Source organism: Camelina sativa, chromosome 8, assembly GCF_030686135.1.
Source record: "Camelina sativa cultivar CO46 ecotype springtype chromosome 8, ASM3068613v1".
Taxonomy (NCBI): Eukaryota; Viridiplantae; Streptophyta; class Magnoliopsida; order Brassicales; family Brassicaceae; genus Camelina; species Camelina sativa.
Genome location: NC_141887.1, coordinates 8,728,159 through 8,749,133, shown reverse-complemented (window position 1 = coordinate 8,749,133; position 20,975 = coordinate 8,728,159). Strand labels below are relative to the sequence as shown.

Here is a 20,975-nt window from a genome sequence, read left to right as displayed (position 1 = left end):
TGCGATTAGATCCATGCAATCTGTGATAAACAAAGCTTTCTTCATATCCAAGGCTAGCAAACACTCTGTTGCCCAAGTGAGAGTATCCAACTTTGCATGTAGTGGGGAGAGCCTTCTACGCGATCTCTTGAATCCCAAATGGATCAACTTGTTCCCGGCAAATACAATCCAACCATGTCCGCTTAAACTTTGTTCGTGGATCTTAAACTTCTGAACATAGGAAATATGCATGGGGTGGGGATAGGTCATCTAAATACTATAGAACGATACTACAATTGACTTCTTGTGAACCCAAGGGAATCATCCGGAGATCTCAATGCTCCATGAAGAACTTAACCACTCTAATTTGATTGCGTCGTCATGCATAATTACATGAAAATTTAACTAGTAACTGTAAAATACTAAAATGGGATTCATACCAAAAAAAAAAATCCATTGCTCGGAAGACACGTAGTATGAGTATTGTCTCTCGTTTTTAAGCATTTCTCTTAATCACAACATTCTGTTACCCAAATTGGTTACTGGTTAGTTATGGTCCTTATGGAAGCTAATGCTTCTCTGGATTTGGTAATAAGCCCACAAAACCAATTGTAACCTTGTTTTAATTCATTTTCTCAAGATTACTCTTCTTTAAAGCAGTGTTTCAAACTGAGGCTGCCTATATTTGTTTTTAATAAAAAAAATAAACACCACATACATTATATATATATATATAATTAAGTATATATTATAACCAAAATTATGAATCACAATCTATGGTGCTAATTAGATAATACATGAGTTTTAGACCCTGAAGATGTTTAGGGTTGGGTGGATTAGGGTGCAGAGCGGGCAGACTAATATCAAAAATCGAGCCGGTCTCACACATTTCCTTACAGATATCAAAGTAACCATATTCTTCATACCCAACAAAAAAAAGGTTATTTACATTCGATCAATTAGAATGGATGCTTTAGTTTTAGTGAATAACCAAGAGAATACATGTATGACATTTAGATATCATCAGTAGGTGTGAAATATTCATTTTGGTATGTATATTACATGTGTTTACACAGATATTCATATGTACTTCTGTAGTATTGATAGAGGTTTAAAATGTATAAATGAAAGGGGAAGTTAATTGAATAATGTTTTAGTATTGACAAGTCCAATCGTCGTCAATCAGTACATGCAGTAGCAAGGCAGAATTAGATGTGATGTCTCCTAAACCCCTATGTAATAGCCCCTAGCCCTACCTTCGCCGAGATGCTGACAATGCTTTGTTCACGTGATGCACTGTGGTCTATATTGCTTTGCTTTATGTGTATGTTTTTTTTTTTTTTTTTTTTTTTTGACAAGCCTCGTCAATCATGAGTTTGACTATGGGATTGCAAATCATATTGAAGTATAGTTTGGTTAAACCAATACGGCACATTAATCATCTCGATGTTACGATTTAGGGATACAAAGTATGGACCACAATATATTGATATTCTTTGTCAATGTTTTGGACAAAAATCTCCTTCGATTCACAAACTCAAACACATGCATATGATATACTGTATAGTGGAAATGTGGGATACGTATATTGCAATATTATACATCGCTAGTACACAGTAACCACAATTACTTTAGTATCATATTTATTTCTTATATCCCAATGATTAAAAAAAAACATGGTTGGTTAAATTCACACTTTACACACTTATATATAAACCTTATTATTCTACATGTGCATACGAATGCATGTATATTTATATGTATTAGATTGGTATCACATTTATAGAGAAGACTAATTAACAAGTAAAAATGTAAAATGGACTTTTAAATTTACAAAAGTTCAAACATTGGCCAACGAAACTATTTTGTAAATTTCATGAAAACAATTGGAGTATTTAGTATTACTTTGAAATGATGTATCACTGTTTTTTAACCTATTATTTTCATCAAAGTAATTATACACAAATTAACATTCAGTTTTTTCATAAACATATTACTATTTAGAGCCTAGAAGGTAAAAAAAAGTGCAAGGAAAACCCTAATGATAGATGTATCGCTAGTCGGTGTTTACTGAAAGACTGACACAACCAATGTGCCTGCAAAAGCTATATGTAATGTCCCTTTCGACTCTCTAGCACGAGGGCCAAATAGATCTAGTTTTTTTTCTTTCTTTTATATAAAAGTTTGATAAAAAGCGTTATATATAGGTCTTAATTAACTATTTTAATTTCAGAATGGGAAAACATATACGGAGACTAATTATAACTTAAGACCTTTTCTAATCAAGAAAGTGGCAGGCCAAGCAACAATCTATTATATCTGAAACAAAGTAACACGATCAAGGGAAAGAAGACATAGGTAGCGATGGCCGAAGATAATATTGTTTCTTTGGATTCGGTAATAATCTCACAAAACCCTTTGTAAAAAACTATAATTTAGTTTTTAATTATTTTTTCTCAAGCATACTCTTCTTTAAGTAGTGTTCAATGTAATCCATCAACATTTCATATTAATGATATTTAATTATTTACACTCTTAGCGCAAAAAACAAGAACTCATTAGTACAACACTGACAAAACTAAACACCACCAGCCTCTTCGATACCTTTCATTAGCTTTCATAAGAATGATGGAATCAAAATACATTAACCAAAACAACTTCCTTAAGCCTCATGGGGTCCCCAAAATATTCCATCTTTATATATAAATATATATTCTTATTTATATGTATATATATATATATCTACTTTGAGATATTTAAAATAGATTACTCGATCACCTGATAATGTAACTTTATGATTAATTCTTGGGATTATTACAGATTTTGCCACTTCTCACTCGAATTCTTTTGAATCAGCCATTTTTCATATTTTAGATTTATTCTTGTGTTACTTTAAAATTTATAAATTCGTTAACTGTTTTTGCTAAAATACATACTTTATAACAATAAGAAAAAATAGAACAAAAAAAATGTATAAAATTATATTTTAAAACCTTGAAATATGGCAAATCTATAAAATGGTAAAATCCACAAATGCCACTAGGAAAAGTGGTTTTTCATAATTGATTCTGAATTCTTCCATTGGCTATTTACTTTGAATTTGAAATGTCCTCACGACATATCTATGGAAGTATATCAAATATACGTCACCAATTCTTAAGTAAAGGTGTAAAATACTAGAATAGAAAAAAACCATCACTATATTTGGCTTTTATATTAAAATAGAAAAGCATTTGAGATCCACTGAGCCAAAGAGAATATGATCTCTCAGTTACAAAATTACAACCAGTCATCATCGAATCGAATTATTACTAAGGAAGAGAACAATTAATGTTGAGATTGAGTTCTCCCTAATCCATGTCCCTTCTTAATCTCAACTTGCATCAAACCACAGTTACGTAACACAACTTTCAACGTCCACAACAAATAAAACATGCACATGCAACTTAAAACAAAACCCGACAAACTCTAAATTATAAAATACCAAACAACACATGTGTACACACACAAAACACAAAAAAGAAAGACGATTTAATGGGAGTCTCGGACGTGGAAGTAATTAGGGTTCTTGACGACGATATCGTACATGTAAACGGAGTTGAACTTGGTGAAATCTCTAGGAAGAGAAATGAGATCAATAGAGGACCGTTTGTGGAACTGGAGGAGATCTGTGTCGCCGCCGCCAAAGTACCTCTCCCATCCAAGACTCTGGAGGATCTGCTCCAGCGTAGAGTAGGATGAGACCACTTCTCCTGTCGGTAGATAGACCATCACTTTCCTTCGGCTCTGTGTGTCGGATCCTGACTGGTTAGGGTTTTCCACAAGTCTTATCACTCCGTTCTTGAACACCCACACGCCTGACATGATCTTTTTCTTCCTCTTTAGTTTTTGTTTTCTTGAGAGAGAGAAAGAACATGGAATGGTTTTGGTGTTTATTTTGAGAAGAGAGTTGTGTGTGGAACTGTTTTTATATAGCCGTAAGTAAGATGAGAGGGTCTACCACATCAAGACAAAAAGTATCCCTTTGACGTGACAAGTAGAATCTGTTTAAAATTTATAGCTATCAATGATTTTTTTTGGGTCCATTGGTGAAATAACTAAAAGATGAAATAAAAACTAGTGGAATAACCTGTTGAATACATAAATTATATATGGTATTGTGGTGAATGAAGTGTCCGAAAATATGTTTGTAAGCTGTTGACTGCACATAACTGATATCATAGTTTGTTGTTTTGATATTAAAACGATTAATAAAGCTACTTTTACTCAAAATGTTTCATGGAAATATAAAAATTGCTTGTTATTTTTTTCCTAAGTTACTTCATCAATAGGTGGTTTGACGAAAAAAAAAAAAAGGTTCATCAATAGGTTATAGAAACCATTTTTTTTGGGGTACGTTCAATATGTACTACAAAATTGATTTTAATTTCGTCAAACTAAGTATTGTAAAAATAAATAGATTATTTTCGCATATTTCATTGTTTACATTTTTAGAAACAAACAAAACTTAGCCAAGAAATGGATATGTAGTTTTAAATAAGAATGGTTTATGAAGAAAACATTGAATAAATTGTCATGTAGATGATCATATTGACATAAATTGTTATGTGTGTCCGCATTGAATAAATTGTTATGTGTGTCCGCATGCATATTTTGTTTGGTGAAGGTTGTATCTCGCCAGCCTGATGAAGAACTTATACTATTTGGTTAATCTACTTTCACTACTTTAAAAAATTTGGAATACCTTCTAACATTCCTCAATCTTTTTCCTAAACACAAACACTAGTATTTTTTTTCATGTTTGGTAAGAATTTGTTCGGATAAATTCTGATTTTGGTTTCTATGTATTTTTAAAGATTTTAAGCACTAATACTAGATCTTATGGTAGGTATTGTTTTATTCTATTATTCGATAGAAGATTAATATAATCTAAGGGATACAATATTTTCTTCAAATGTTTTCATGAAGTGATATTTTGAGTTTTGGTTCAGCGCCAAATGTTGTATTTTGTTCTTCGATAATGAACTAAAACATAAGAAATGATTCATCTGATCCGTACGATATATATTAGAAAATAAGATCACCCCTGGCTAAGTAGCTAGCTCTCCAGTTGATTTTCTCAACCAAGTAAACTATATTTATCTAGATATTACAATCGAACAATTCATTATTTAAAATATATAACGTGTTATTCCATAATGTCATCTCACATTATGCGTAAAATCTTTTTTTTTTTCTATCTTAAATTCGACGGTTGGGTCACTTTAGCATCCTTTACGATTCTAGCAATTATAAGCACACTATTTTTGTGATTAAACATTGTCATCCTTCACAGTTCACTCTCAGCTTTTTATACGACAAATCAGTATTAAAAAAAAGACCATGGACAATGACCCTAATGGTGGAGCTACATATATAGTGACGAATCACACATGTTAGAGAATCATGCATACACACTAATGGTAGGCGAATCTCTATCTCTTAATTTGATACTTGAAAATAATAATTAAAGATTCGACATTAAGCAACTTTAACAACATTTGTAACATAGAAATATGATTCTAGCATGGCCAATCAATAATTGTATTAGTGCACGTACACAATAACCTTATGCGTCATCGGTCGAATACATTTTTTTTTTTTAAGTTACACTAGATTAATTTATTTCCTCGATGCGTAGAATTTTAATAACAATTTCGTATAAAAATGTATATATAGTCACAAGATTTAATGGAATAACTATTAAAAATATAGAGATGCGGGAACATATACAAATATGTATATCTTCTCTGTAAATTATACTAATTGTTAAATACTTTGGATTGGATGAAGGAAAAAAGCATGTATCTGTCTAGGTGCATGTGGTATAGCGGTTGATTCGGGACAAAACGTAAATTCATCCTCTGTTGAGACCATATTTGTCGATCTCTTCTTTTATTTTCTCATTTAAGATAAAAGTAAAATTTTAATGTAATAAAATTTCTCTCCAATATTTCACTCTTGTTTTACTTTATTTTTCAGAATAATAGAACAAACAATAGAGTAAAAAAATAGAATTACTTTAAATATAGATTAATTATATTTTTTAGTCTACTTTAGAGTGAGATAGACCGAGAAGATTTAACGTTATCTAACGTATAATCAATTTTAGAAGAAAGAGAATGTTGCTACGCATTCTTCTAACGTTTTCTATCAAATAAAGCATATGATTCCACTATAGAGGAAAATTCCAAAGTTATATAGACTCAGTTAAACAAATTTTTACTATACAAAAGAAAAGTCTAAAGCCTAGTTTTGACCCCTTTATCAACGCCAACAAGTTTTATGAAAGCGGCTATCTTTCATCCATTGATTTCCTCATGGAAGAGTTTGTCGACAATCTTGATCTCACATGTACCAGATTTCTTCCAAGAGTTTGGCTCAAAGCTCTCAAGAACCTATTGTCGATTAATCTTATGTTATTGTGGCATTGGAGAATGTCCTTGTTTCTTCTTCTTGTATTCTATGCTATGCTTGTACGAACCTCATCTCTATTTGAGTAATGAATGCAAGTGATTTGACAAAAAAAAAAAAAGCAAATAAATTCCCATAATAAACCATACGATTTCAACTCGATAAAAGAGTTTAACGTTCGCATATAGTCTAAGAAACAATCAATCATATGGTACAAATCATCACTTTGATACAAAAATATTGTCAAAATCATTTAGAAGGATTCTATTCTTATTCTTTTTCAAAAAATTAGTGTATCCGTATCAACCAAAATTTAAAATCATGTCACAGTCGAATCCTTTGCTATATTGAATTGTCATGTTTTGCAGGACCACAGGCCAACAATTTCAAAACGAGCTGGGCCTGTTTTGTTGCTTTAGGCCCGTTATAACATCCTTATATAAAAAGCCTATCTAACCCTAGAAGAAGACTCAAGCTTCCAGAATAGTCACTCTCTACACTCTACTCAACAAGTGTCAAAGGCTCTCTCCTTCTCAGTCTCCGTCTCGTCTCTTTGCCTCAAGGTTCGTCGGATGTTTTCTCAAGCTTTCAACTTCTTCGTCTTCTAAGAGAAAAATGTACAAAAACTAGCAGTACGTTGTTTAACATTTGCGAATTCTAAGTAAAAACCTCACCTTTTTTTTTTGTTTTTTGTAATTTTTGTAGGATGGGTTCAAGTGCACCAGATTCCACAGTTTTGAAGAGCTGGAGAGATCGTTCTCCAACTTCTTATGTTGTCAAGCTCTCTCAGGTTACTGCCATCAACAACAAATACGAGTCACTCCACTTCGAATCCGGTGGATACAACTGGTATGTGCTCGATCTTGTTCTTAAAAACTTAAAGTTCATATCTTTCCATCACTATAAACATGTACAAAGTACGGAAGCATCTTGTTCTTTAAACTAAAGTTCATATCTTTCATCACTATGAACATGTAGAAGTAAGAAATGATCTTGTTCTTAAACTAAAGTTCATATCTTTCCATCAGTATGAGCATGTAGAAGTAAGAAAGGATCTTGTTCTTAAACTATAAAGATCATATCTTTGCATCACTATGAACATGTAGAAGTAAGAAAGGATCTTGTTCTTAAACTATAAAGTTCATATCTTTCCATCAGTATGAGCATGTAGAAGTAAAAAATGTTGTCTTTTTGTAAACGATTTATCTCTAAAAATGTGAAATCAGGAGAATGGTTCTGTACCCTAAAGGGAACGAAGAGGACAACGGAAGTGGGTTTGTGTCGATGTATGTGGAACTTGACAAGAGCTGCCTCTCATCCTCCACAACATCACCCACGGAGGTCTTTGCTCATCTCTCTTTCTTTGTTTTTAACAAGAAAGAGAACAAGTACTTCTCTGTTCAAGGTTTGTGTGAACATATATAGCCTTATCTCTCTCTCTCTCTCTCTCTCGTATGACTGACTATATATATATATATATATAGATAGATATGAATGAATGAGTGATACATGTATATCCTTGTTGACGTGTAGATGTTGATGCAAAGCCGTTCAACTCTTCAAGAACGGTGTGGGGAGTGTCAAGAGTTCTTCCTCTTGACAAGTTCAATGACCCTGAACAAGGCTACATTGTGGATGAAGAATGTGAGTTTGGTGCTGATGTTTTGCTTGCTCCACCCCAGGAGAAACTCGCTTTTCCCAAATTCAATTGGCGTGTTAGGGATGTCTCGCTGCTGAAAGGGAATGATTGTGTTTCCAAGATCTTTCCAATGAAAGAAAAGAACTGGTGAGTCTGTAAAAGTTTCTCTCTAATATATTCTCTGTGTCCATTGGTAGTTTTACTGCTAACAAGTGGTCTGTCAATAACGTTTTTACAGGAGTTTAAAGCTGTTTCCAAAGGGAAAGTCTGGTGGAAATGGCGGTTTGACCATGGCTTTGCATTTAGCTGACAGTGAAGTCTTGCAGCCTGGTGAGATGGTTTCCGTGCGAGCTCAGCTGCGGATTCTCGACCCGCGTGGTTCCAATCACAAAACAGCATGGCGTAAGTTCAAAAAAAAAAAAAAACTTTTGATGTTTACTATTTTCGCAATGTCAAAATGTCAGTACTCCTTTTATAACTAATGTTGCTTTATATACTTTCTTTGTTTCTTGGTAGTTAACAAGTGGGTCATGAACAAAGCGATGGGTCTTGTTCAAACCGTGTCTTCAGCTAAACTTGGAGAGGCCTACTTGGACAATGAAGATGCTGTGAACGTGGAGATGGAATGTGAAGTCCTTAACAGCAGGAACATCCCCTTCTTTAATTAGGGTATCTCTACCTTATCAAACCATGCATGTCTCTACCTACTACTTTTGGGAGTACTCCGCATTATGCGTTGAGATTAAAATATGTTTTATGCCACTATCTTAAACTAAAAAAACTCACCGTTTTGTTTAGGGATATATCTATTTTATCTGACATGCATGTCTAGTTGTCTACCACTGTCTGAAAACTCTGTTTTTATGCCACTATCTTAAAATCTGTAATCCTGGTTATATCCTACTTACCAGTGTTAAGTTCCTAAATCTTTCTATGATTTGATTTCAGCTTTTAGTAATTTGTTTTGTTTTCCATATATATAATACCATCTTAGACAAATGAGACATCTAATTTAATACAAGGAACAAATGAAAAGAACAAATCAGATCCAGACAAAAGGCTAGACATCAGCCACGTCACACTTCCAAACCAAACACCACGTGTCACGTTCTCAACTCGTCAAAACACGAACACCAAAAAAACTAGATGACGTTAACAAAGCATCATCCGTAAATGGCGGCTTACTCGCTCTCGTTCTCATCTCATCTCTCAAAACCACTTCGCAGATTCACCTTTCACAACCTTCATCCCATTTCTTCCTCTTCTCTGTTTCTCTGCTCTGCGGCAAGTATGAACGATCATATCCATCGTGTTCCAGCTCTCAACGAGGAAGAGATTGACTCTGTGGCTATAAAAATGTTTGAGAGATACGCATTGCCTTCTTCTTCGATAAAGAGAAACGGCAAAGGAGTTTCAATCTTTTGGTTTAGAAACGATCTTAGAGTTCTTGATAATGATGCACTGTACAAAGCTTGGTCTTCCTCTGAGAACCTTTTGCCTGTTTACTGTCTTGATCCTCGTCTCTTTCACACTACGCATTTCTTCAATTTCCCTAAAACCGGAGGTAATGTTTCCAATTCTCAAAACCAATCCTTTTTCTGATCTTGATCACTTAATCTTTGTATGTGGTAATGTTTTCAGCTTTAAGAGGTGGTTTTCTTATGGAATGTTTGGTTGATTTGAGAAAGAATCTTATGAAAAGAGGGTTGAATCTTCTTATTCGAAGTGGTAAACCTGAAGATATTGTTCCTTCTCTTGCTAAAGATTTTGGAGCTCATACAGTTAAGTGTTTTTGTTACTTGTGTTGAAGAAACTTTTCAGAGTTTTTTGTGAGGGAACATGAAAATGTGATTTTTGTTTTTGGTTATGTTTTTTTTTTTTCAGGTGTTTGCTCATAAAGAAACGTGTAGTGAGGAGCTAGATGTTGAAAGACTTGTGAATCAAGGTTTGAAAAGGGTTGGGAATGGTACTAAGCTTGAGCTTATTTGGGGAAGTACTATGTATCACAAAGATGATCTTCCATTTGATGTTTATGATTTGCCTGATGTCTACACTCAGTTTCGTAAGGTATAGTTCTTGTTCACGTTGATGTGTTTTTTTTAATTCAATAGGAGTGAGTATTGGAACATTCTGAATGGTTTAGGATACTTAGTACAATACTTTGCAATACAGTAGAATGAAATTGCACACAAATCCTCACATTTTGAGGTATCAATTGTGGATGACGAGGGATTTAGTAATTGAGATCAATCATTGTCTAGTTGGACGGTTGATGACTTATATAACACATATAGAACATATACTGGTAGCTTTTGTGTTACAGCAAAAAAACTTAATTTGAATATTTGGAATGCATATCAAAACATAAATAAAGAAATGGATATTTGTTTTTTTCGTTTGATATCAATGTTTGTCTCTGGTTGAAAACTTGCTTGCAGTCGGTAGAAGGCAATTGTAGTATCAGAAGGTCCACCCGCGTTCCACTTTCTCTAGGGCCAACACCTTCTGTTGATAACTGGGGAGATGTTCCAACTCTTGAGCAAGTTGGAATTGAGCCACAAGAGGTGAGTATCCCTGAGAAGCTCTTTTGAGCAGACAAGAGAGAATAGTAAGTAAAAGCATTCTTTTTAGTCAAGTCTTATGTATGTTGATACAGGTAACCAGAGGAATGCGATTCGTGGGTGGTGAAAGTGCAGGAGTAGGCAGAGTATTTGAGTACTTTTGGAAGAAGGCAAGAGGACATTGAGCTCTCCCTGCGTCTATTATTTCGTGTCTTGTGTATGTACATAATGTTGGTATGTCTTTTTTTTTTTTGTTTTTTCATGCAGGATCTATTAAAAGTATACAAAGACACGAGAAACGGAATGTTAGGACCTGATTATTCGACAAAATTCTCTCCGTGGCTTGCCTTTGGATGTATCTCTCCTCGTTTCATATATGAAGAGGTCACAGATCTTTCAAACCTCTAGTTAGTATCTTAAAAGCATATAGCAAAGTTTCACTTATGTGGCAACTGAAAATTTTCAGGTTCAAAGATATGAAAAGGAAAGAGTAGCAAATAATTCAACATACTGGTGTGTCTTTATTTTCTGAATTTGGAATCTGTGTTGCATTCTCCTCGGCTAAACTTCCCAATTGATTTGGTAAATGTTTCCAGGGTGCTGTTTGAATTAATATGGAGGGATTACTTTAGGTTTCTTTCAATTAAGTGTGGGAACTCCCTCTTCCAACTAGGTAACGATGCTTTCGAATCAAATCTCAATGCCATGTGGTTACAGTGAACTTTTAAATAGCACATTATCCTCGTAGGTGGCCCGAGAAATGTGCAAGGGAAATGGAGTCAAGATAAGAGACTATTTGAGTCTTGGAGAGATGGCAAGACCGGGTAAAAATCTCATGTAATGAACTATTTTTCTCGAAAGCATCAATCAAAAATGCTCCAAAGCCTTAAAACCATTAGTGACTGTCTCATGAAATGGCATTAGGTATCCTCTTATAGATGCAAACATGAAGGAGTTAGCGACTACAGGTTTCATGTCAAATCGAGGCCGACAGATTGTTTGTTCGTTTCTTGTCCGGGACATGGGATTGGATTGGCGCATGGGTGCAGAATGGTTTGAGACATGTCTATTGGACTATGATCCTTGTTCTAACTACGGAAACTGGACCTATGGAGCAGGTATCACTCATGCTACAATCTGATGGTTTCTACTTTTAACATTTGAAAATAGATTAAAATGGAAACTTTGGTATTCGCTCATTGAAGGAGTTGGAAATGATCCCAGAGAAGACCGCTACTTCAGCATTCCCAAGCAAGTGAGTAACTTTTTAACAGTAGGGCGCTATTAGAAAATTAGAAATTGTGATGGTGAAGAGGTTGACAATGTGTTTGTTTGGTTTATTCAGGCACAGAATTATGATCCAGAAGGAGAATACGTTGCCTTTTGGGTGCAGCAACTGCGTCGGCTTCCGAAAGAGAAGAGACATTGGCCAGGGAGACTGATGTATATGGACACAGTTGTGCCATTAAAGCATGGTAATGGTCCAATGGCTGGAGGGTCTAAGTCTGGTGGTGGCTTCAGAGGTAGTCATAGTGGAAGACGTTCTAGACACAACAATGGTCCTTAGAGAAACAACTATTCTTTACACGCGAATTTGTATCTTCATTATGTGATTCTTGTGCACATGAATCAATGATTGTCTCAGTCCAAACTCCAATCTAAATTGACTACAGTAAAAAAAAGAAAGATTACATACTCTAAATTAGTAAATTTCAAAATCATTATGTAGTTTATCAAAAGAATATAATGGGCTGTAGCAAAGCCCATTAAGAGTAAGTTATGGGTTTGGGTCCATTGAGAGCATAGGAACCCTAATTCTTAGGTCAGGTAAGATCGTCTTCCTCTTCTCTCTGCTTCTCTCAGAAGGTTTTAGTAGCGAAGAACTAAAGAGCTCGAGATTTTGATTTCCAAGTGCAGCAGATTGAATCAGGTACTCCACTTATGACTAAATCTACTTATTGTGTTCGTAGTGTATTTACGTATCTATGAATCCATGTTTCTGGTTTCTCTTAAGCATGCTTGCTCTCGATCTTCTCATAGAACAGAGACATTAGAAAATTAGGGTGTAGGGTTTAGGGTTTAGGCATGTGACTGGGTTTTGCAGATTCGGTCTCAGTTGATTCAAAGTTCGTTTCTTTGCCATGTTCAGATCTCGAACGAACAAAACTTGCAATAAGACTATGTTTTTGGTTATGTCACTCACTGTTGTTATTTATCTTTTTGTGTGTGTGTTAAGTGATAATGGACAGTGAGACGAAACCAACCTTCAGCAAATCTACAGGGCTACCTAGGAAGCGATTCTACAGAGCAAGAGCTCATAGTAACCCTCTTAGCGATTCTCACTTCCCTATTCCGGTTTCTCCAGCTCATGAGGACTTTTCACTTCACTTCCCCAAATTCGTCGAAGCTGACAACAAAATCTCCAAGAAGGTTGAGTTTGCTGATATTGGATGCGGGTTTGGTGGCCTGCTAATTTCACTCGCGACGCTCTTCCCTGATACGTTAATGATCGGTATGGAGTTGAGAGACAAAGTGACTGAATACGTCAAGGAACGGATCTTAGCCTTGAGGAGAACAAGCTCGGAGGAGGGACAGTATGAGAACATCTCGGTTGTTAGGACAAACTCGATGAAGTACATTCCGAATTACTTTGAGAAAGGACAGCTTTCGAAGATGTTTTTCCTCTTCCCTGATCCGCATTTCAAGGAGAAGAATCACAGGAGGAGAGTGATTAGCACTCATTTGCTTGATGAGTATGCTTATGTTCTTAGAGCTGGTGGGATTATTTACACAATCACTGATGTGGAAGAGCTTGGAGAGTGGATGAAGGCTTGCCTTGAGAAACATCCCATGTTTGAATCTCTTACACAGGAGGAGCTTGATTCGGATCCTGTCGTGGAGCTTCTGTGCAGTGCTACCGAGGAAGGACAGAAAGTTGCCAGAAATGGAGGCCAGACTTTCAGAGCAATATTTAGACGCATTGCATATGTTTCTTGATTTCAGTCTCTCTTTGTAGTAATTTTATTGTTGTAACAAAAGCTTCTTTCTTAATTTGAAAATTTTGGGATAGTGTTTACAGAAAGTTCTGGTGCATTGAGGACAACAGGTTGGAGATTTATGTTAGTATCTTCTTGTCAACTATACCAATATAAAGTTGTAATGCAATTAAGCATAATACATTATTTTTGAGGTCAACTATTCCCTAACGAAGGTACCAAAGAAGTACCTCATAAATTGCTTGGCAGTGATCCCCCTTCACCACCACCTGTACGCATCTCACCTTCTCATCAATGATTTGGTTCAAGATTTATGTCTCTTTGGCCTGTGCCTACCTGACCTAGCTCTGCTACACATGTTAATCTTCGTTCTGTTCCACTTGTTGAGACTGCAAAGAAAATTCCGTTAACAAATAAACTTTTTATTGTTCTCAATCCACATGATGGAATCTTTTTAATTAATTACTTTTGGGGTTAAGAACCAATCCACTTTCTACCATATGAAATGTGAGCTCAATCTGCAGTACATGATTAGCTCTATTTGAGAATGTCTTCATACATACATCTACACATGTTAGATCATATAGCCTGGCAGATTGAGATACTAAAAACACAAAATACAACCATAAGAACATTTGACTGCTACACCGCTCACAGAGGCACTGCATTTTTTAGCAAGAACTGTATAAAAGACCAACTATGATCACTTTTATAAATTGTCAAATTGGGATAATGCATCCAAGATATGTCTAGGACAAGAAGTTACATATACTGTATTATTTTTTGGGTACTGTTTGGTGATGAATGTATACTGTTTGGCAAATATAGGTGTCAATTGCAGTAGACCACGTGCAATCAGGAAACACGGCTCTTCAAAGAGCAAAGAGCTTACAGAAGAACTCAAGGAAATAAATGTGCATTGCTATTATCATCCTCCTTATTATGGTTACAGTGATCATTTTTGGTGTTCTCAAGCCTCGGAAAAACAAGAGTGCTTGAGAAAATCAGAGAGAGTGTACAAGAAGAAAAAAAAAAGCAAATTATATCCATCCTTATGCACTGCTTTGAGTGAGAGAGTGTTTTGTTTATGATGTGTGTTCAATTTTTTTGTTTTTTTGTTTTACCAAGAAACGAAAAAACAACAAAATTCTATATCCTTTAATAACTAAATCAAACACACGAATTTTTCTCTCTTCGTTGAAAATTGATTTTCTGTTGATGATCTGTCATTGGTAAAGCTATATGTTACAGTTTCTATGTATGTGACTGCAGCAACTGTATGCTAAACCTAGTAGCGTGGTGGTAATTAAACTTGGTGGACTTGCGGGAAACCCATCAGATGTTTTCAAGAAGTTAAAGAGTATTTGCCCTTATGGTCAAAGGCTTGTCAACAAGTTTTACAAGTATTTAAACTTGCAGATATATAATTTTGTTCTAATTGTAAAATCTAAACTTTAACAACCTCATTTGTAAACTCAAACCGATATATAATTTCGTTCTAATTTCACTTTATTTATAAATCCAAATCGACATATAGTTTCGTTCTAATTGTAAAATCTAAACCTTAACGACCTTATTTTAATTATATAAAATCTAAACCCTCTAGTAAAAAATAAGAAGAATGTTTTTGCCCACCAAGTTTTATTTAGATTCTTGGAAAGTTAACACTCACCTTTCGTGGGGGCAATAACTCCTTTGTGGTTCTCGTTTCTTTATTTATTTTCTTGTGTTCAGTCTATTAGCTAATGACAGATAGGTATGGACGTTGGGGTTCAGATAATGTATTTTGGTTTTTTGGGTTTAGAGGTATAGAACCCGTTTGGATATTTCTAGATTTCGGGTTTAAGTCAACTTCAGATCGGGTATTTCGGGTTCGAATTTGGATTATCTGAAGTTCTCAAAACTCAAAATTGTAGCATCCAAATTTGTCTAAATTATTCAAAAATATCCAACCAATCTAAAAATTTAAAGTATCTTTTATTCAAATTTACTAAAAGTTAGTTTAAATACTCGAGAATATCTAAAATCTCCAAAAATCTGAATATTTTAGACACTTACATTAATAATATTATAAATATTACTAATATATTACTACTATCCTTACTATTATTTGAAAAGTCATTTATAAAATAAACATTAGTTTTGTAAAAAATTACATCCCTCTGCCATTAGAGTTATGACCATTTTAATATTTTCATTCCAGGGTAAAAACGTCATGTATGTCTCATCTGAAACGGATAAACACGCGGGTCAAAAATACCCGTTTAGATTGTTCTCGGATCCTATCATATAATCCTGACCGTTGATTTCATTTCATCGAAGGGTGTAAAATAAAGAGGCTTCGGATTTGACCCGAAAAAAAACAAAAAAATTCTAAATAGTCAAAAAAATAAAAATCACACCAACTTTTAGAAGGCGATGGAGATGGCGATATCGACTCTCGGGAGATTTGGGTTTTGCTGGTGAAGAATCAAATTTATGCGAAGGTTTGAAGGGCTTCTCCGAATCCTATTATGGATGGAACAAGAGAGGTTATTTTTTAGGTTAATTTTGGATTTGATTCCTGTTATGATTTATTGGAATTAGAATCGAGATGAGTAAACTACGCCAAATTGGTTTTCTACCATTCTTTTATGCTCGAAGATATGGGAAATCCTTACTAATGTACTACTGTATAGGCAATTTGCATATTCAAGTACATGAAAATAATACAGAACCCGTGTTTTCCCTCTTTTACTTTATGGTCTTAGATAGTGAATATTTGGTATAGAGGAGATTCACTTAGAGTTGATAGTAGTGGTGTGTTTTTTTTTTATTTGTATTCAATTTGGTGTCCCTTGGTTATAGTTTCAGACAAATTTTTAATATTTGTGAAGGTGATGAAGACGGAAACATATTGGAGAAAAGCTAGAGGCAGAACTCTGAGGGAACAATTTATCAGTCTCAGTCTCAAACTTTTTTTCTCGATAAGCTTGCTGTTTTAATGATTCATTTGTCATTTGTATCCTTATGAAAGTAGAGCAACGAGTTATAGAAGAGAAATTGTAGAAACCTTTGGAATCATGTTCCTCTAGAACAAGGGCGATGACTGGCGAGATGGAATATGGTTTTGTTTCATGTAGGTTTTTTAAGTTTCTGCATGAAAATGTGATATTTTCAGTCAATTTCAAATGGTGTCATGAAACGCGGTTTTGACATGTTTCTTTTTCGTCCCTTTGGTTTGCAGTTATTTCTTACGAACTTCTTCCATTTCTCCAGCCCAAAACACATCAATTGTTGTTAGACAACATTTCCACTCTCGAAGAAACAGGTTTGCCTTTACCAGTACTTTTGTATTTTTGTGGTTGCAAGTTCATGTATGGTGGTGTAATGTATTATTTGTAACCATGAAATATCTAAATCACTATGAAATTGTTATTAGACATATTCTTGCTTTTGGGAACACAATTAACTGGGGAACGAATTGTGTAAAATTTGCTAAATGCACGTTGATGAAACTTTGATTTGGGTGATTTATACTATTTGACTGACTTTATGTGATTTGCCTGGAAACTCTTCAGGGATGATGAGGTTGACGTTGACCTTGAAGAGTTAATGGTCGTGGAAGTAATTTGGCTCTCCATTCAAGCAAAACTGTTTGTTTAGGTTATTTGTATAACTTTTTAGTTTGTACCTCTAATGATAGTTTTCTTTTTACATTATCTTATGGCTTTTAACTTATTCTAACAGGATCACGAACACAGAGAAATTCAGGTTTTGAGGATATGACTTCTTCTAGGCAATATGTATCAGATCGGTTTCTCATCTTTTGCATGTAATATGTATTTAGACCAATTATTCGTCATTTTGTTCACGTTTCAACGACGAAACACCTTATGATATGGGTTTAGATCGGTTTCTCACCTTTTATGTGTAATATGTATGATCTAATCTTATGTATATAGCATTATAGCAATCATAACTGACTGTGGTAACAATCTCTGGGATCTTGAAGAACAATGGACTCGCAACAGAAAAGAGTATGGACTCACAAATCTCTCATCTTACCATAAATTTTGCTTTCATTTAGGATCTTGAACTATATTAAATATGAATATACTTTAAAGCTATTTTTTAACAGGATGTTTGTCACATAAATTTTGGATAACATTAATGGTACAGAATTAAAAATATGGGTTGGTAAATTTATTTCTTAAATTTTAATTAATATAGGTAAGAATTGATTATGTGATAGGTAAGGAACTACTTTGAGACGTGTATTTTGAGAATTTTAAATATTAGGGAGGTAAGCTGACCCTCCTAACTTCTTACTAGGTCCGCTGTTGGTTATACGGCAGGACGGTTTGGGTCGATATTGATAGAATTATAAAATATTATTAATTTGGTGCTATAACAAGGGTAATTATCATTTTATGATTTTGTTAACACCATCCACATTAAAATATTATACATATTTAAAATGATTAACTTATGATCATGTAACAAAACAAATTGTTGTGCCATTTCCCACGGGTTAAATACTATGCGGACTAATCACCATTTTCTATATAAACAACACAATTATCGATTGTCAAATAAATTACAAATTATTTCACAAAAAAAGAAAATTGAGTATTTTTGAAAATATTTTGAGAGTTTTTGAGAATTATATGTTTTTGCTAACCAAATGTAAATTAAATATTTAAATGTAGAATTCAAAACACAAATTTTAAATATTAGGGAGGTCAGCTGACCGTCATAACTTCTTACTAGGTCCGCTGTTGGTTATATGACAAGACGGTTCGGGTCAATATTGATACAAATTTAAAATATTATTGATTTGGTGATATTAAAGGTAATCATCATTTTATTATTTTGTTAACACTATCCACATTAAAATATTATGTATATTTAAAATTATTAACTTATGATTATGTAAAAAACCAAATTGTTGTGCCATATCCCACAGGTTAAATACTATACCGACTAGTCAGCATTTCCTATATAAAAAACACAATAATCGATTGTCAAATAAATTACAAACTATTCCACACAATTTTTTTTGAGTATTTTTGAAAATATATTGAGAGTTTTTAAGAATTATTTTTTTACTAACTAACTGTAAATTAAATATTCAAATGGAGAATTTATATATTTCGTCTAAACGTTTTAGCCAAACTTTTTATATTAAAATTGTATAACGGGTAATTATTATGGAGAATAGTTATGAGATTTTAAAAAAATTATGGGACACGAATGGATGAGACTTGACAGAACGAGATGGAACAGGACAGGATGGAATAGAAAAGAATGGAACGAGAACAAACTAAATCAAAATGCACTTAATTTATGAATTTCAAATAATAAATTCTAACTTACTTTTACTAATTTAAAATTTATACAAATGATACTAAAAAAACAAGTGGACCCATGCTTTGAGTATATGGTACGTTGGTACAGCTCAAGATTTTGTGATGGCTTTAGTACGGACTAATGCTGAATGATGCAACTTTTTATTTAATTGTCTAATTTGTGAGAAAAGATTGTTCTAACCCACGACCATGGATTACAAATATTCCTATAAAATTCTTTACACCCACAACCAAAACCACCACCGCTTTTGCCACTTCATAAAAAATGTCTACTACTATACATATAAGTGAAAGCGGTCACAGTAGCTAATGGGCATATGAATGAAACTTTGTTAGCAGTACAATAATGTCTATTATATTTTTGTGTGTTTCTATGTAAATGGATTGATGGTTACATATATATAATCCAAGAGACAAATTTTGAATTACAGCAAGTTTCACCATTCATTATTGAGAGCTTTGTCATTAGGTTCAAGTAGATTGATGGAAGAATTTGATAGTAGAGACATTAACATAAGTAGCTTATTTCTGTAACCATCTACCATCAAAATAAGTAAATAACCATTAGTTATTTGTTTTGTATTACAAAATTTGTGTGATCGATGCAATGCCATGTGTCACACTATGTTAATGAGTCACCACTAAACACACATTTGAAAAAAAAAACATTATATGAAAACTGTCAAAATTATTTTTTGGAGAATAATCACAACAATTTTTTTTTTTTTTTTTTTTTTTTTTTTTTTTTTGCGTTTGAGATGTTTTACTCTATTGTGATTATAATTCATTTATTATTTTTATACTTCTTCCAAATCACTCTATTCAATCTTGTATTTTAATGGAATATGGTGTATTTCAAAATACAGCGTTATTCAATTACGGATTCTAAAAAATACAATAAAATCTGGTGTTATTGGATTAAACATTTATGTGATGATTTTAAAGCACTTGTAAAATTGCTGTTACTATATTTCCAATAGATTTTGTTTCATTTTAGATTTTAACGTATTTTATATCCAAAACATACGAACAAACACAATCCTAACAATTTTTTGAAGTATTTCATCTCTCTCATACTTCTCATGAATATCTCTCCCGACGAGAACAATAACATCTTGTGATTTCGTCATCATCGTGTCATCATCATCGTCGTCATCGTGTCGTCGTCATCATGTCGTCTTCATCGTCATCGTGTCATCGTCGTCGTCGCGTCGTCGTTGTCGTCGTCATCGGACTCGTCGTCATCGTCGTCGTCCTCGTCGTTTGATCAAGAGACTTTCTTCAAGTTTACCTCATTCTTGTTTCATCAGTTTGTTTCTTCATGTTTTTTTAAAAAAAATTATCAGTGGACTGTGACTACAGCTAATATTTGATGTTGGATTAGCGACGGAAAAAATGTTGTTGGCTTAGGAGATGATACTGACGCCCAAACTTTTGGAGTCAAAGATAATGCGCCATGCGAATTATACTCAAGTCTCTTTGGAAATATGAGAAATTTAGATGGATCTCAAGCATCAGGGTCGAGAGATTCAAGTATGCCACAAAGCAAAGGGGGCTTTAACAAGAAGGACTAATAGATTTGTGGTTCCACAAGGTAATTCTTATATTTTATGATAAACTAATAATTTTATGTATCATATAATAAGCTAATAATTACATATTATAAATTTTCTCCCATTATAAATTTTTTCTCAGGAAAATTTTATTTAGCTGATTGTAGATTTGCGAATAGACGTAAATTTTTGGCTCCTTTTCGAGCTACTAAGTACCACCTCCAAGATTTTACTGGCCAAGGTTGCGATCCGGAAACTCCTCATGAATTGTTCAATCATCGTCATTCATCTTTACGAAACGTGATTGAGAGAATTTTTGGAGTTTTCAAATCACGGTTTGTTATATTTAAAACCGCTCCTCCGTTTTCTTATAAAACACAGATAGAATTAGTGTTGGATTGTGCAGCCTTACACAATTTTCTATGCAAGCATTGTCGGTCAGA

At 33.9% G+C, this 20,975-nt stretch overlaps 4 protein-coding genes and 1 long non-coding RNA gene across 7 annotated transcripts; 4 read left to right on the top strand and 1 right to left on the bottom strand.

Annotated features, from left to right (window-relative positions):
* Positions 1-3,161: 3,161 nt before the first annotated feature.
* On the bottom strand, positions 3,162-3,929 carry LOC104706804 (flowering-promoting factor 1). Its single transcript, XM_010423032.2, has one exon. It carries the CDS (start codon positions 3,841-3,843, stop codon positions 3,511-3,513), a length of 333 nt encoding a protein of 110 aa, XP_010421334.1. The 5' UTR covers positions 3,844-3,929; the 3' UTR covers positions 3,162-3,510.
* A 2,879-nt stretch (positions 3,930-6,808) lies between these two features.
* Positions 6,809-8,997, top strand: LOC104706803 (uncharacterized). 2 transcript variants are annotated; one of them, XM_010423031.3, is made up of 6 exons: positions 6,809-6,995; positions 7,138-7,281; positions 7,659-7,837; positions 7,966-8,218; positions 8,310-8,473; positions 8,588-8,997. In XM_010423031.3, exons 2-6 carry the CDS (start codon positions 7,139-7,141, stop codon positions 8,737-8,739), a joined length of 891 nt encoding a protein of 296 aa, XP_010421333.1. In that variant the 5' UTR covers positions 6,809-6,995; position 7,138; the 3' UTR covers positions 8,740-8,997. The 2 variants fall into 2 exon arrangements, with proteins under 2 accessions (XP_010421333.1, XP_087319446.1); XM_087463320.1 differs by having other exon boundaries at positions 6,906-7,049.
* Positions 8,998-9,199: 202 nt separating this feature from the next.
* LOC104706802 (cryptochrome DASH, chloroplastic/mitochondrial) lies at positions 9,200-13,714 on the top strand. The gene is made up of 13 exons (XM_010423030.3): positions 9,200-9,635; positions 9,713-9,852; positions 9,956-10,138; positions 10,510-10,635; positions 10,728-10,802; positions 10,900-11,016; positions 11,099-11,145; positions 11,229-11,305; positions 11,381-11,456; positions 11,557-11,750; positions 11,838-11,887; positions 11,978-12,562; positions 12,869-13,714. The coding sequence occupies exons 1-12, from the start codon at positions 9,245-9,247 to the stop codon at positions 12,197-12,199; spliced, it is 1,698 nt and encodes a 565-aa protein (XP_010421332.2). The 5' UTR covers positions 9,200-9,244; the 3' UTR covers positions 12,200-12,562; positions 12,869-13,714.
* On the top strand, positions 12,874-13,714 carry LOC104706801 (tRNA (guanine-N(7)-)-methyltransferase). Its single transcript, XM_087463322.1, has one exon. It carries the CDS (start codon positions 12,874-12,876, stop codon positions 13,627-13,629), a length of 756 nt encoding a protein of 251 aa, XP_087319448.1. The 3' UTR covers positions 13,630-13,714.
* Positions 13,715-15,988: 2,274 nt separating this feature from the next.
* Positions 15,989-17,605, top strand: LOC104706800 (uncharacterized). Of its 2 annotated transcripts, none has more exons than XR_754492.2 (5): positions 15,989-16,159; positions 16,505-16,746; positions 16,855-16,938; positions 17,189-17,273; positions 17,358-17,605. It is a non-coding gene; the product is annotated as an uncharacterized LOC104706800 (long non-coding RNA). The 2 variants fall into 2 exon arrangements; XR_015564634.1 differs by having other exon boundaries at positions 16,004-16,171.
* The last annotated feature ends 3,370 nt before the right edge of the window (positions 17,606-20,975 follow it).